Source organism: Paramormyrops kingsleyae, chromosome 6 (genome assembly GCF_048594095.1).
Source record: "Paramormyrops kingsleyae isolate MSU_618 chromosome 6, PKINGS_0.4, whole genome shotgun sequence".
Classification (NCBI taxonomy): domain Eukaryota; kingdom Metazoa; phylum Chordata; class Actinopteri; order Osteoglossiformes; family Mormyridae; genus Paramormyrops; species Paramormyrops kingsleyae.
In genome coordinates, this window is record NC_132802.1 from 1,056,920 (window position 1) to 1,072,949 (window position 16,030).

At 41.4% G+C, this 16,030-nt stretch overlaps 1 protein-coding gene and 1 long non-coding RNA gene across 2 annotated transcripts; one reads left to right on the forward strand and one right to left on the reverse strand.

Moving 5' to 3' along the window:
• Positions 1 to 1,964: 1,964 nt before the first annotated feature.
• Positions 1,965 to 3,496, reverse strand: LOC111834321 (uncharacterized). Its single transcript, XR_002835984.1, has 3 exons — positions 3,249 to 3,496; positions 2,986 to 3,140; positions 1,965 to 2,855 (listed from the first exon to the last, which is right to left on the reverse strand). It is a non-coding gene; the product is annotated as an uncharacterized lncRNA (long non-coding RNA).
• A 4,793-nt stretch (positions 3,497 to 8,289) lies between these two features.
• Positions 8,290 to 10,648, forward strand: LOC111834410 (protein BTG2-like). The gene is made up of 2 exons (XM_023793666.2): positions 8,290 to 8,753; positions 9,206 to 10,648. Exons 1-2 carry the CDS (start codon positions 8,606 to 8,608, stop codon positions 9,562 to 9,564), a joined length of 507 nt encoding a protein of 168 aa, XP_023649434.1. The 5' UTR covers positions 8,290 to 8,605; the 3' UTR covers positions 9,565 to 10,648.
• The last annotated feature ends 5,382 nt before the right edge of the window (positions 10,649 to 16,030 follow it).

Below are 16,030 nucleotides of genomic sequence, written 5' to 3' on the forward strand. Positions count from 1 at the left end.
AAGCCACATAAGATATGTGTGAATGACCTACCGACAATAGTGGGCTCTCAGGTGCTCGGAGTAGATGGGTTTTTAACCCTTGGCTTCTAGAGCTTTGAATGCCAGCAGCAAACAGGATCTAACCTTGGCAGCTGCCCACTGTTGGGCTCCACACCCATGCATACAGGCAATAGATGGGGAGTCATTAGGAATCCACAGAACGGATGGCGATGGACAGCAAACACTTATAACAAGCTGCAGAAAGCTGCTTTGAAGCACTTAAAACAGCAGATCTAATGGGGTGCATGATGATTTCTGAGGAATGAGAGGCAGGTGTGCAAGTCGTCATAACACTGGAGACAGACTCACATGCATTCCCTTTGTACACAAGTTATAAGCTCGCCAAATGTCTTCATCCTTCCCGGTTCAGAATATACATAATTTCTGTGGCTGGATTTTAGTGACAGATTACTTTCATTACTCAAAGACAGGTCTGAGAACAGCTGTCCTTCACTCAAGGCCATTGCATTCCCCTGGCTGAGCCTCAGATTCAGGCCAGTGCACAGCGGTACATCTGCTCATGTGTGTAGCGCTTTGGTTTAGATGTGCAGCGGGATGCCTGCAGTGCTTGGGCCAAGGACTAAACTCAACACCAACAAAGAGTGCGACTGAATGTGGAAGCAGCATGAGATACTGACACTATTAAGGTAATGGGTGAGCAACCGGCTCAAAAGATCCACGGAAGTGGTTCATGCATTGATCTGAATTTTGGCAACCTCTTTGGTCTAGTTCAGGGGTGGCCAATCTTATCCACAAAGGGCCGGCGTGTGTGGTGGGTTTTCGCTGCAGCTCCCTAATTATATTACTAATCAGAGGACTGATTGGCTGAAGAGTCCTCACACCTGGGTTTGAACAGCTAACCTACAGGTTATCCCAAAAACCCACATACAGTACACACCGGCCCTTTGCGGATAAGATTGGCCACCCCTGGTCTAGGTCATCTGCTATTTACATGACAAGTGAGTGATTAACATTTCTTTGTAAATTTACTAAAAATAAACCAATACCAGGTAGTGCAGCACAGCTGAGACGCAAGCTCTCTAATAATTCTCTGAACATTAAGTGCGAAATAGAGCATCTTTTCACCAAATGTTTTTTTAGCAGCTCTGCTGGGGAAATTGCAGAGTGGAACTCAGATCCAATCCCTCTACCGATGATCTTGACTCACCAGAAATAGAACACATGAAGATATTTTCCCAACTTAATTATGAACTGGATGCAATTTGTAGAGATGGCTTAGCAGGTTTGGCTTCTGTGTCCATCCCTGAAAGGTTCTGGGTTGTAAATATAAAATGTAAATATAAAATGATATGAGTGATTGAGCATAATAAGCTCAGAAAGTAGGACTCCTGCGATTTTGGGCACAGCTTGGTGACTGCAAGGTTTCAAGGTGTTGGGTGGTAATATGGTGCCACCTCAGCTTTCTCTAGGTCCACGTCCATGTCTTTATGCACCCAATACACCCATGTTTTGCACACCTCAAATTTGGGCTCAGCCTTTCATTCAAATCAAATCCCAAAAAAATATATATTTACAGAGCATATTTAAAACAACAAAGTTCAACCAAAATGCTGTACAAATTCAAACACAAAAGAAAAATAGTAATAATAAAAATTAAATAAATAAATGTAAATTTAAAGAAAGGAGATTAATACGAGTGTGTCTTTTTTATCAAAAGTCACGGAGGAAAGATGAGTTTTCAAACTGGTTTTAAAAGTGCTCAAAGTAGGAGCAGACCAAAGCTTAAGACCACAACTTAACAAGACCAAAAGCACCTTATCAGAGGGCTGAAGGGGCCTTTAGCAGAGTAGGCTGGCAGGAGGTTGGCAAGGTACCAAGCTGCTGATATAGTACTGCTGATATAGTACTGCTGATATAGTACTTAACGAACGCTAACACATTAAAGACCAGTAGCCAATGAAGAGAGACTAGTGTCGGTGTTATATGGTCATGTATGCATTTGCCTGTCAGGAGCTGAACTGCAGCCTTCTGGACAAGGTGAAGGCGAGAGAGTCTATGCTGTCTAACACCAATGAAAAGCGAGTTACAATAGTCCAAGTGAAAGGAAATTAAAGCATGGATTACCTTCTCAGAATCAGTAAATGAGAGAAGAGGCTTGGCATTAGCCAGAACTCACAGCTGGAGGAAGCTGGCCTTGACAACAGAATTAATTTGTATATGAAATTTAAACTCACTGTCAAATATCACAGCCAAGTTGCTAGCAAAGGACTTGTTGCAAGATACATGTGCACCCAGGGCCCCCAGGAGGTCAAAGGTCCCAAACATCACAATCTCTTCTTTACTTTCATTAAAATCAAGAAAATCAAGCAACATATAGGTTTTAATGTTGTCCACACCATCTATCAAGGACTTAGGGGGTTGAATGATTTGTGCATCATTGGCGTAGCAGTGGAAAGAGTTGCCATGTTGTTTAAAAAAATTGACTGTAGGAGTTGTAATTATAATAAGAGAATGGGACCAAGAATTGACCATTAGGGGACTCCACAGGTAAGTGGAGACAAGGTGAAACAGCAGAACCCAAGTCTGACTGAGGAACTCTGCCTGTCAGATAGGATTTAAACCATGCAAGAGCAGTACCCAGTACCAACATACTGCTCAAGACTGAACATAAGAATATCATGGCCAGCTGTACCAAAAGCAGCAGTAAGGTTTAAAAGCACAAGAATAGCAGAATGACGAGAATCAGCAATTAATAAAAGGTCATTCAGAACCTTTAAAATGGTAGATTCTGTGCTATGATCAGCTTAAAAACCAGACCGGAATACTTCAGCAATGCCATTATCCTCCAAAGAAGTCTGCAAATTGAAGGAGAAATGGGAGCATAGATGTAGATATATACTGTAGTTCCAGAGGACCAAAGGTTCTGGGTTTGGCTTTTTAATCATGGGCCAGACTACAACATGTATAAAATAGCCTGGAACATACCCTGCAGTGCAGCAGCTGGACACACAGGAACGGACTCGCTTCTGTGCTCATTTCTACTCCTCTTTGCTCTCGGTTTCTGCTCATTCTGCTTCATTCCCTTCTCCGGTTCTCCTTGTTCTAGTGCCTGCTCCACACTGTGCTCTTCCCAACCAGCTCTTAAAATAAATCAATAAATCATGATGACATTGGTTGTGGGGGTGAGGCAGGGCCAACGAGATAACTGACAAGCTACTGTAAATGCTCATCTGGCCTGTATCTCCCACCTCTTCAGGTCTATCATCAGAAATCAAATGCTCTCCATTACTACCACCCTTTTCACAGAGGGATGGAGGTTCATAAACTCATGTATTTTACACTAGTGAATTACCCTGGTCAACAAGCCTTAAAATGCCAAGCAGTTCTAAAATTGTCTGTCCTTAGTTGTACGTAAAGCTGCACCTCATTATCATTGTAAATGAGCTTCACCTGAATGTGTCTGAATGACAGAACATTTTCAACTGTGAAGGCTACAGCTGCCAATAATGATGATTAGGAACCCAGCAAGGTCAGCAAATGCTAAAATTAATGTTCAGGTTTACACGGCACAGCATTAAACCATTGAAAAAAACACAACATGAAAGAAATTCACCAATAAAAACAAGATTTTATTACTTCTAATTTAATACGCAACAATAAGGACATCAAGTAAATATATCTAAATGGTATAATTAAAGCCTGAGAGAGCCCCCTAAAGTTAGTAGCATGTATAGCACCTTAAAGAGCCAACTGTCTTTGCGTGGTGAGTGGTTTGGTGTGATGTTTGCCTAACCTTTACCACCCAGGCATTGCTGCAGGTGAAGCCTGAAGATAAACTCCTTACCCAACACTGTGCAAAAGTCTTAGCCGGTAAAACAAAATTATGTTTCAATGACCTTCATGTAAAACTATAATAACATGAATAATAACAATAATAACAAAGTGTGTTAGTTTAACTATTTCAAAACCTCTCCTAAAGTCACCCCTGTATTTTCAGCAACCACCCAATACACCCATGTACCTCATATGGTCAATCAATACCCCACTGAGTTTTTACAGTAATTATTAATGAATGAATTAAGTGAGCTGGTTGTGAAATGTAACAAATACATAAAATGGTTGAGGTGCATCCGAGGAGAGGTGTTCATCTAGCCATCCAACAAGATATCTGTAACTTGATGGAGAACAGAAGAAATTCTTGTTGGTTTTCACTGTTACTCTTAATTTGCATATGTTTTGATGTTGATGTGTTTTGTTCTGAGCACATACACAGTATGCTTACTACCCAGATAAATAGCTTTAAACATTTCCTTTGACTGCCTAAGAGTTTTCCACAGTACTGTAGGTCACGTCATGTAGTACTCATTTCCCAAATCTTTGTTGTGCCAGAAGATATTGAATTGCAAGGATAAAAACAAACAGGTTTTACTACTGAAAAGGACATGAAATGAACTTGAATAAAAGAATGATGACACCAAAAGCACTTTTGCTTTTTAGAATAGTTTTGCAGATTCCTTTTATGGTTAAAAGGTTTGCTTGGAACACCTGTTATCTTGTGGACAGAGTACACACTTTCTCTCTCATACTGGTTTTGTGCCTCCAACAAATTTTCTACTGGTAACAGTCATAAAGTTGTCAAACTTTTGACACAGTGGCAACTGAAAAAACAAACCAAAGAAAAACAGGACAAAATACCTGCTTTGAGATGAAACAGAACAGTAAATTTAACAACAGTCAGCAGTGAAGCGGTTCTTAGTCTCTCAGGTTTCCTTAACTATGTTCAGCTGTGTAAGAACTCTGGTGCTTATTAATTGTTTCCATTGCTGATTCTTGTTTCTGTGTTCTGTGCACAACAATAACACCCCCCGCCCCCAGGCAGGTGTGGGCACCTGATTTGTTTAACGGTATCTATCGTATCCGGGTGCAAAACAGCAACTTCTTAAGTCTGCAACTCAGTGTTTCACTCCCACTCCATGAGAAAAACCAAGCTAGCTGCGCACAACGCTGCTGTGATGACGGAGTGAGTGCGAGAGGCAGGTCTAACAGAGTGGGCCCATGCTTTGACATTTTGCATGACTAAACAAAGCACTTAGTAGGTTACAACACGCCCACAAAGCGGCAGTGGCAGGCCAACACTCATATGTTGTTTGTAACTCTACTCTCTAAACATGCTTAGACCATGGTGCTCTAATGTTTAATGTTATCATGGGCACATATTGATCTCCCAAATAGCCAAATCCATTCTGCCCAATTATAAATTCATTGTGGATATCTTCATAGCACAGGACAGTGTTTACTGTCATCTGCTGTGTGGGGAAACTGTGTCACATCACGTTGCTATTTTTACGGTAAAAAGTGGTGCGCAACCAACGCATCACCCCCGCGAGCCTGTTACATGAAGCCGACGTAAGGGAGTCCGGGGAACCATGGCAACAAAATGGTCACATAATGAGTACTGAGCCCTGTGCCGGGGCTCAGTACTGGTGTGCTTATTGTACTGTATTTCACTGTCTTTTCTTATAAACTGGAACATCGTCTATGGGCTGTTGGCGGTAGAATACAAAATAGTAGTTTCTGCAATCGTATTTTTACTCCGTTGCAAATGTAATTCACTACGTCGATCTGTTTTGTTTTTAAATCTTTTTCAAACGATCTTCAGTAACACTACCAGCCAATTAAGTTTAATGAAACTTTAACGCTCGTCATTGTTGAGTTTTTAAGCATAAATGATTGACGTCATTGTTTCAGTAACACTTGGTTTTTTCCTGAATTTTGAAGCCGCATAATAATATTTTTTTACTCTATATAGGATTAACAGTGTCTGATTTAAACCACTAATTTGCAAGATAACGGTAAATGACATAAGATAATGGCTCATTCTAAAAGTGTGTGAACATCGATCAGTTATCAATAACATGTCGAATTTTGGCGGATATTGTGATCAAAATGCAATATTTACCACGGACGTGGTGTTTAAAAACGTAATCTATTTTTTTTTTATTGTTGTAATCAAAACATTTTGCCACGTACACGTATACCCGTGTACAGATAATATGGATCCGTCCCCGTGGATAATATTTTGGCGTTTTAAAACAAAGTCCAAAAATCAATCTACTTATATGTTCAATTTAGTATATTATGATGAGACATGCACAAAACAATTATTTTTAATTGGAATACTCCGAGTCGATGTAAAAGAATGGATATATGTTCCACAGCTGTCGCCTTCATGCCAGTACAATAGGCGACCTCTCCTGGGGCAAAATGGGGAAAAAAGTTGAAATGCTCATTTTAACGCTTACAGTAAAACACACAGCTGCGATTAACTTTTTTACACGTTAAAATTTGAATCCATGTTTGGGAATTAGCAGGGAGGTGGCGCGCTCATTTTAAGTAGGCCTACATGAAAACTACTATTTACACCAGGACTGCCATCTCTCACACGTACATCTAGCGTGACACGCCTTCAGACGCTCACGCAGCAATCTTACGGCAAATCTATATTATTCCATTATAAACCTAAAATTAGTTACATCAAAAAGCGTCGAGGCAGCCTGCAAACCTAGATTATTTACAAAGTAATACAATTCTTACATATGTGTGTGCAGACTTGTCTCACTTCTGCCTGCTGACCAATACACATACATAAACACAGATATCATCGAAATGATTTATACGATAAGTTTTAAAATATAGGCCTATATCTTAATAACATGGGATTAGCCCCTTAGTGTCAGTAATATGCTGACCAACGCACGACAAAGCCGGTATAGTCAAACGAATAAATACTGAAGTCTAAGCGCTTAAATAATTTTCTGCACTTAGAGTATTTTTGTAAAATAAAAAACAGCTGTTCTTGGTATTGGAATAGCGAACAGTGAATATGTATTAAATCGCATTTGCTCCAGCCGAGTTAGCGTTGATGTGGTTTATTTTATTTCTTTGCAGTATTATTAATGTGTATTAGTTTTAAGATGAATTGTATTTTCAGTGCACATTGTCATTACACTGTTGGTTTTGTGAAAGACCTTAAAACGTAATGTTGAAAACACCGGGCAACATGTTACGTTGCCAAGACAACGCTTCCGGGTTTCCTTGGCAGAGACAACTGTACACGTTAAAACTGTGTGTGTAGTTTCAAGAGAATCATACTGCTACTGTCACTATTTTGATTATTCATTAGAAAAAGGTGTTATTTCGCCGGACTTCTAAAACTAACTAACTGGGAGTAAATAAACAGCGTGCCTGGTTTAGCTTGCCAGCGGCCCGGATCCTCGTTACAGGCCTTTGAACCCCGCACCATAAATGGAATGCGGTGGCTGAACCTCCCGCCCCTCGGCTGGCCGCGTCACCCTCCACCCTACGTGCGCTTTTCCACAGGAAGAGCGGAGGCAAAGCCAGGGCGACGAGATTCATACACTCAGCAATTTCTTGTTGGGCGAGACTTGGAACGGTCAAGCACACACGTTGTGCGTTGATTTCCGTGTCATGGGTTGGTAATGAAATATAATACTGCCCATCATCCGAATGTGTTTTTAAACAGAGTTATGACATACGTGCATTTCGTCCCGTACTTTTAAAATCGTACCGTGGCGAAAGTTGCTGTAATTTATATTCACACATCCGCTCGTTTATTATTTCGGCAAGCTTAAGTTGTTAATGTGTGCATAATTGTTATCATTATTATTTATATAATAAAAGAAAACGTAATGTAACATTACACATTCACCCCACCCCGTACATACGAAAATGCGTCGTGGTTGTAACAGCAGTACATGGTGTGTTAATTTAACATAACTGTAGGAACGATGTAAATCTAGTGAAAGCAGCTATGAGAGAGTAGCACTGTCGTTTGTTATAGTCATTTTATTAACTAAGAATGCACCCGTATTCCTATTTCACGTGCTATATAAAACAAAAGCAAAGAGCCATGCTGTTTTTTGCATTAAAAATAAACGTCGAACCCTAGAAAGCCAGTGATTTTGTGATTTCGCCTCAGAGTTACGCGTTTGTGTCTGAATCGTGCCAGCATTTTCTACCTACTTATCAACGCAAAAGCTACCGTATTTGCTCCAAGGCAAAATAATAGTACTTTCCGATACTGTCGTCATACCGCACATTGGCTTTGACGTCAGTTTCCCCATATGGACGAGCGGAAGTTAATTTGCATCGTGCTCTTGAAACTTGGTGGGAGGGTGTTTCATGCAGCCATCCAATCACAGTATAAAACATGGCTTATTTTACGTTTAAGGTCAGCGATTGGGTACAAACGTCTAGCAATCAAGATGTTGACTAGATTATGTAACTCTTTTGTACTTCCCAACTTAAAAGGAGATCAGAGACCCCTTCGGTTCAGTACTTAGGATGTTCAAGCACTCGTCAACTGGTACTATTTGTTTTCGTTAGTGAGATTCATTGCGTTATGTGGCAATAGCTTTTTAACCTAAAATTTCTGAAGAAATCAGCTGTCGGAGGATCTTCGAGATTAGAGAGAATTGCCGTCTAGGAGCGTTTTCGTGAATTTTGAAGACTCTTTGGAACTTTACCGGACCGCATTCCCCCTAAAGGATTCAACTACCCAGCTCATCGACAAAAGTTAGGCAAAATGACCAACCGCAGCAGCTGCAAAGCTGAAATGGCCCTGGAGGTAGCGGCAGCGGCAGGCTTTGTTGCCAGTCTGTTGGGGACTAGGGGCTTCCTCACTGAACAACAACTGCAAGTGTTCAAGGACTGCTTACAGCAAGCACTATCAGGTAAATAATCGTTTTTATTAAAACCTGAAAGGCTAAATATTAATCTATTGTAACAATCATTTCCACTAGGAATGTAAGGAATTCATGTAATTCACCGAACAAGGGGAGGTTAGATCGCTGCTTTTGCGAGAGGTTTTAGGATCGTGGCCAAATGATACAAACTATCTTCTGCATTTGCTTTATGAGCTAAATTGAAGATGCGAGCTCTTTGTTATGCCCCCTATTCACCTCTCGTGCGCTACATGCCCTGGCTGCCCCCCCCCCTCCTGCAAGTTGGGCAAGTTGTTGTTGTTTGGCGTCTTTGAGGAAGTAGTTCTTACCGAGGTTTTGCTCTTTAGTTGGCGTTGTTGGCTGACATCTTACGTCTGTAGTCGTAGTAACCCATTCATATTTCGCAGTACTCTTCGACTTGGTTAGATTTTCTTACGTGTTTCTTGTGTTTCTATTTGCAGAGCACTACGCACATCACTGGTTTCCAGAAAGACCCCAGAGGGGTTCTGGTTACCGCTGCATTCGGATTAACCACGAAATGGACCCTATCATAAGCAAAGTCGCCACCCGCATTGGTTTGAATAGTCAGCAGCTCTTTCTCCTCCTGCCGCGGGAGTTGACACTCTGGGTGGATCCCTACGAGGTTTCCTACCGGATCGGGGAGGACGGATCCATCTGCGTGCTTTACGAAGCCGAAGTGCCGGCCGCCGTCTCTGTAACCGGCAACGACAACACGCGCAATCCCGGCGTCAACTGCAAAAACTTCATGATGGGCCGCACAAGCCCCCCTAAGAACTACCTGATGACTGTATCCAGTTAAGCGTGAAACCGACCAGGAAGGAAGTATACAAGACGGCCAATGCGTGAACCAGCAGGGAGCTCCGGGCAACTTTGCCCAACCAAGACTTTGGACCTTGTTTAGTATCTGAATCTCTATTTTTGGCACTGCCCTTCCGTCTTCAACTAAATTGTATTTATTTATTCAAAGGCTCTTTCCCTCAGCCCTCCCGAATACTGAAGCACTGTTAACACTCGGCTGTTCCCAGTGGCATTGGTCGGATATATAGTGTTTTGGGTTACATTTCTAAAGCTGTTTAGAGGCCTATGATTACTTTTACTTACTATGATTACCTTGAAACTGACAAGCTGAATCGTGTAAATCCTTTTCCCACCCGGAGTAATGAGATTTCCAAACTGGCTTCCCAACTGAAAAAATGGTGCAATACTCATCTTTTTTAGTAAAGATACAAGGGCAAAAATATCATTGATACTTGGGGGGGGATCCTTTAAAATGCACTACTTGTTTATTGGCTATTGTTTTCTACCCCAGATATGAAACCAAAAACAAGTTATACATTTGCTATGCAGCTAGTGTGTTTGCTGTATTGTTGAACTGGTTTTAGATCAGCAATCATTTGCAGTCCTAAAAGCAATAAGTGGACTTTCTTGCCTTAAGTGATGTGATAGTGTTTCATGTCATTTGTTTAATATGTTGAATATCTTCATTGTGCAACTCGTTTTTTAAGGTTTATAATGATGGACAAATGTAAATCTGGAAATGGGTCACTGGTGCATTACAACCTGTGTGCTGTGGTAGGAATCTGACCCGATCCATGCAGATGGGCTATTGCTGTAAGCTGTGAGCTGACTGTACATTTGTTGGCAGCATCCTAACAAAACATGTTGATACCGGAGTGTGATGTTCTCCAATCGTAGCATTCTCATTTGTGAGCTGTTGAGCAGCTTATTTGTTTACTATGGGTTATTTTTTTTCCCTTCACATTTGACTTGTAAGCTGTGACGACAACAGTGTACATTTTGTTTTTATGAACTTGTGTACATAGATGTATGTACAGTTTTGTACTTGATGAGGTAATTTTTAAAATAAACGTTTATGATCATTACATTTCCCACTTTGTACAGTCATTCAACAAAAACATTTTCTTTCTCGGTTCCTCTTCAACATCAGGGTGTTCCCATTATATTTTAGTAATTATGATTCATGCGCATTGATAGACACAAATTTATTTATTAATGGCTTTCATACATTCTGCTTCTTGTCCTCTGAAAATTGACCATTACCTTTTATTACTGGTTGTAATCTTAGTGTGTCATTGTTTGCGCTGCAGAAAAATGTCAGTCAACCTGATTGTTTATATTAGACAATTTGATGTTTGGATTGTTGCACTGTAGCTTATCGAGCTTCTGTGTAGATGCTTTTCTGTTTAGTTGCATGTTTGCATTTCTTTCTTTCATCTCTTCCTATGTGGTGTGTGGTTGTCACCCACAGCCCTGGTGACCTAGAATAAGATCAGAAAATTCCCCTCTGAGCTCTCCTCCGGTTCCCTTTGAATACCGTGGTGCTGGGGAAACTTGAGGTCAGCTGTGGAAAGTACAGCCTTCGGTTGTTCTAGTGCCACAGTTTCAGCTCTGTGATTTTCTGCCTGCCGTTGGCGTTCTGTGGGCCCAGCTGCGCCTGTGCCTGTTTTGACTGTTGGCTGGAGGGTGGAGCCCTGTGCTCTTAGGCGTGTCTGACATCATCTCTACTGAAAAAAATTGAAATGAATTCTATTGTTCGAAATAAGTGACAGTGACCACACATGAATGCTTCACTTCAAGTACCTTTTCTTGGCTATAATTTAACTTTGTTAACATTACTTTGAGTTTTTAAAAATGAATTAAGGGTTTACATAATATTTTTTTTATCCCGTAATTCCTGTAGGCCTCATTTGGGCCGAATCTAAAAATAGCCGATAGACATGGTCTGCGACGTTCCTTAGGAAGAGCGGAGGTGAGCTTTTTCGGCCCTAGCTGTTAGAAAGTACAAAGTATCAAACTGCAATTTAAAAATCCCCCAGTGTCACAGGGTGGCAGGACCTAATGTTTTTAAGGTACCGCATTGGGGGGGGGGTCATGATAGACTAATTATGAGCCATGAAGAAACACTGGATTAATTTTTATGACTTAATGGTAAATTTTACCACTCAAAACAGAGATCTACCTAATTCTAATATATCATGGAAGACACTTCTTCAGATACAGAAGGAATTAGGTATTTGCAGGACTAACCATATGAAGCACATTAAGAGTACACTCTGTTAACCATACGAAGCACATTAAGAGTACACTCTGTTAACCATACGAAGCACATTAAGAGTACACTCTGTTAACCATACGAAGCACATTAAGAGTACACTCTGTTAACCATACGAAGCACATTAAGAGTACACTCTGTTAACCATACGAAGCACATTAAGAGTACACTCTGTTAACCATACGAAGCACATTAAGAGTAAACTCTGTTAACCATACGAAGCACATTAAGAGTACACTCTGTTAACCATACGAAGCACACTAAGAGTACACTCTGTTAACCATACGAAGCACACTAAGAGTACACTCTGTTAACCATACGAAGCACACTAAGAGTACACTCTGTTAACCATACGAAGCACACTAAGAGTACACTCTGTTAACCATACGAAGCACATTAAGAGTACACTCTGTTAACCATACGAAGCACATTAAGAGTACACTCTGTTAACCATACGAAGCACATTAAGAGTACACTCTGTTAACCATACGAAGCACATTAAGAGTACACTCTGTTAACCATACGAAGCACACTAAGAGTACACTCTGTTGTAAATAATGGACAGAGCTGGTGGTGTCTACAAGTACGTTACTGAATTTTTTTAGTTTAACATCCAGCCATATAATCACACATTATAACAAGCATATTCAGAGTAGCTGAATACTGTAATGTTTCTACAATGTCTTTTAGTGTTTCAGGTCATCACTGTGTTGTTCTCCCTGCAGGTTGGTGGGAAGATCGTGTTTGGATCTGTATGATACAACTGAATTATCTGATGGAGACTATGCAGAAAGGATTGATCTCTTTGTATATTACCACTATAATCAACCAGACCCTAGTGTGTGTGTCATGGGGGGGGGGGGGGGGTCACTTTTAACTCTGTTTTTGCTAGTCTCTCTTTTTCAGGGTAGGTTGAGGAACAACAAAGCTGACATATTTTAAACATCACAGGTGTCTTTTGTCACAAGAAGCACCAAGAACTGTCTATATAATTGGTAACTGTATAAAACACTCACGAGGGGCTCAAAGTGGAGCTGCTGATCCTCCACATCGAAAGAAGTCAGATCAGGTGGTTCGGGCATCTATCTAGGACGCCTCCTGGACGGCTCCCTGGGGAGATGCTTCAGACATGTCCAACCAGGAGGAGGCCCTGGGGCAGACCCAGAACATGCTGGAGAGATCATACCTCTGGGCTGGCCTGGGAATGCCTTGGTATCCCCCGGAGGAGCTGGAGGAGGTGGCTGGTGAGAGGGAGGTCTGGGCATCCCTGCTTAGACTGCTGCCCCCACTACCCCTACGAGCAGAGAAGGGTGAATGGATGGATGGATAGATGGAAGAAACTCTTAAAGGAGCAGTATCTCTGGTTCATTTTGTTAACAGTATCAACAGAGGTCTTCGCATTTTTTGCTGTGGTTTTCATCTCAGTAGTGCGTGTATCTGCCTTATGTATATGTCATTTGAATATAAATGTCTCCAAAATAAATAAAATGAATGAACCCATAGCAAATTCTCTAACTACAAACTTTTTTTATCCCAGGAGTGATTTTTGGTCTGTCTTATTAGAAATCTGTAGGTGGTGAATTGTATCCATCTGATTGATTTGTGTAAAAGCCTATTTCTACAACAGTCTGTTTAAATAAGAGCAAAACTGTGATTACTGATCTACGATAACTCATCTATTTACCTTGGAGTCTAGATATCTCTATTTACTGTTCTTCTAATGTGCTGTGAAACTATGATAATTCTCCTTTCTCCTGCTGATGTACACAAACCATGTACATGGATGCCTTGTGTATATCAGTTTTGCCTACCTGGGGATTTTGGGTGCTGTATGATATGTCGTGCTTTGATCTATGAAGTCGGTAGTTGCTTTGGGTAAGAGCGTCTGCCCAATAAATGCATGATAATAAATCATTTTCATAAGAGCTGAATCCCTTTTCATGTGAGCTTGGGTGTTTCCATTTGCATGAGGGCCTGACGATTTCCATAAGAAAGGCGCAGGAGTGCGTCAGAAGGCCGAGCTCCTCGACGCCCCGCAGCCGGCCGAGCTCATGCAACAGGAGGGTTAAAAAATAAACCAGCAAATGACCTGAGTGGTGAAAAGATGTGGATCTTTCTCGCATCACTCGTGTTGTAAAGTTGGCCCAGATGAAGGTGTCAATGTGCAGGAGCCCCCCCCCCCCCCACTAGGCATCTCACGCTGGGGCATCTGGTGTTTTGAGGAAGAGGACAATAAAGCAGCCTCCCATCCTGCCTCCCATCCTGCCCCCATCCTGCCCCATTCTCCTCCGTCTCTCACTCACTCTCTGCTTGCACAACCACCATCTGTGGTAGAACCCCCCCCCCCCCCCCCACCACCAACCCCCACCCCAGCCATGCACACAAATATGCACACCACCTCCGCCTGCTCTTGGGTCCTGACACTAAATTGCCAGCAAAAGGTCCCTTTCATTACAGCTAACCGCCCCCCCGCCTGTCTGGACTCCAGCCAAAACCCCCCACTCCACCAAACAGAGTCCATTGAACTTTTCTCTAAGCAACAAGTGAAGGGAGTGATTATGTTACCCTGTATTCCTCAGCATAGGCAGCGTGCAAGACCAAACAGATCCTTCCAGCGGTTTACAACTTTCTGGCTGCACTTCACTTAAAAAACTGGTTTCAGGGTGACACACAGATGAATGTAAAATGTATTTATTGACCTTTGTTTACCAGCAAAGGAGGCAGCCTGGGTAAAACATTTAGGACTTTGCAAAAAACACACAGGAGAGTTTGACACGAGTGTGTCACACAAAGGCACTCAATGCCATGTGTACTGCTCTTGAAAAAAACAACTTAAATCTGCAGTCTGACTGAGAAGTTATTTGAAGACCACAAGGCAATAGAACCCATTTTTCTCTTTTAATGATTTAAGTAAAATAAAAATATTTTTAAATGAAGTACACAGCATCTTTTGCGTGAATGCTTCCATATAACATGCTATATATACGGCAATAGACCCTAAAATGGTAATCCTTGCAATGTTTATGTTTTATAAAGGTATGAGGGTGGACAGCTTAAAAACCTTGAAGCTCCCTTTTCTCAATTTCAGTGTCGTAGCGTAGTTGCTGTTTTTTGCAGAAGGTTTTTTTGTTATGTCATACATTCATATTACCTGCGTGTAAGAAGCAACTAAATAAACAAAATAGGCAACAAAAATGATTTAAATAAAACAATTGGGCTATAATGTTACCAGAATAACTACTTCCCATTCTGATTTTACTATCTTGTTCTACTCAAAATGAAGTTTGTCATCCCCACCGTACACAAATATACAGAGAGACAAAACAGTGGAGCTCATGGGCCGCAGTGGAAAGATAAACTTAGTGCAACTAAGTTAATACAAGTGTGATAACTCGACAATGTGCAAAGGACATACAGGATAGGGCAAATACAAAGAAGAAGTAAGCAATGTGTAGGAAGGTGAACCACCATAATAATGACAACAAATTTCACTAAAATATGTTGTTTTAACCTCTGCAAGCTCTGTACAACCCTGCATGTCCACTCAGCAATTTATTGAGAAAATAAAACCAATATTCATTCATATTACACATATTAACAGTAGCAATTTGTACATTATATACTGAAGAATTTCATGAGATTATGTCCCAAAACAATATCTGCAGACCTGCTGAGGCTGTGATGAGTTTAACAGAGCTGGAAATGTCATGAGGCTGACATAGTGTCAGGGTCAGCTCTTTGAGTCTCCAAGATTTGGGTGTTAATACTGGTGGTTCAAGCACTCCCAACAGCACCTCTGTGTAGAGCCTTCTGAGCTCAGAGCTCCATTCAGCATGGCAAATGTTTATCGAATGGATACATTTACTGAGACAAACAAACTGCCAGGGCTTTAGGACATGAGCTAGTGTACTTTTCTTATCTTCTCTGTCTTCCACCCTCTTTCTCTCCATGCCCCAATGGGCTGAATGTCAGTTGAGATTAGGCGTCAGCCGGTTGATCCTAATCGATAGGCACCCCTTTGATGACCCGACAGCCTGACAGCCAACCATTTACAGCAGCTCATATGGGCCACACATGCAAACAAGACAATCAGTCGGCATCATCATTGCCCATTCAGACACTCTCCAGACACCAAAGAGAAACAGCTTGCTGATGTGTGCTGTGCTGCAGAAAGCAGAAAGCAAACTGTAAG

Coding starts and splice junctions, on each gene's coding strand:
- LOC111834410 (XM_023793666.2), top strand. CDS start 8,606: ATGACCAACCGCAGCAGCTGCAAAGCTGAAATGGCCCTGGAGGTAGCG. Junction 8,754..9,205: donor CTTACAGCAAGCACTATCAG/GTAAATAATCGT, acceptor TTCTATTTGCAG/AGCACTACGCACATCACTGG.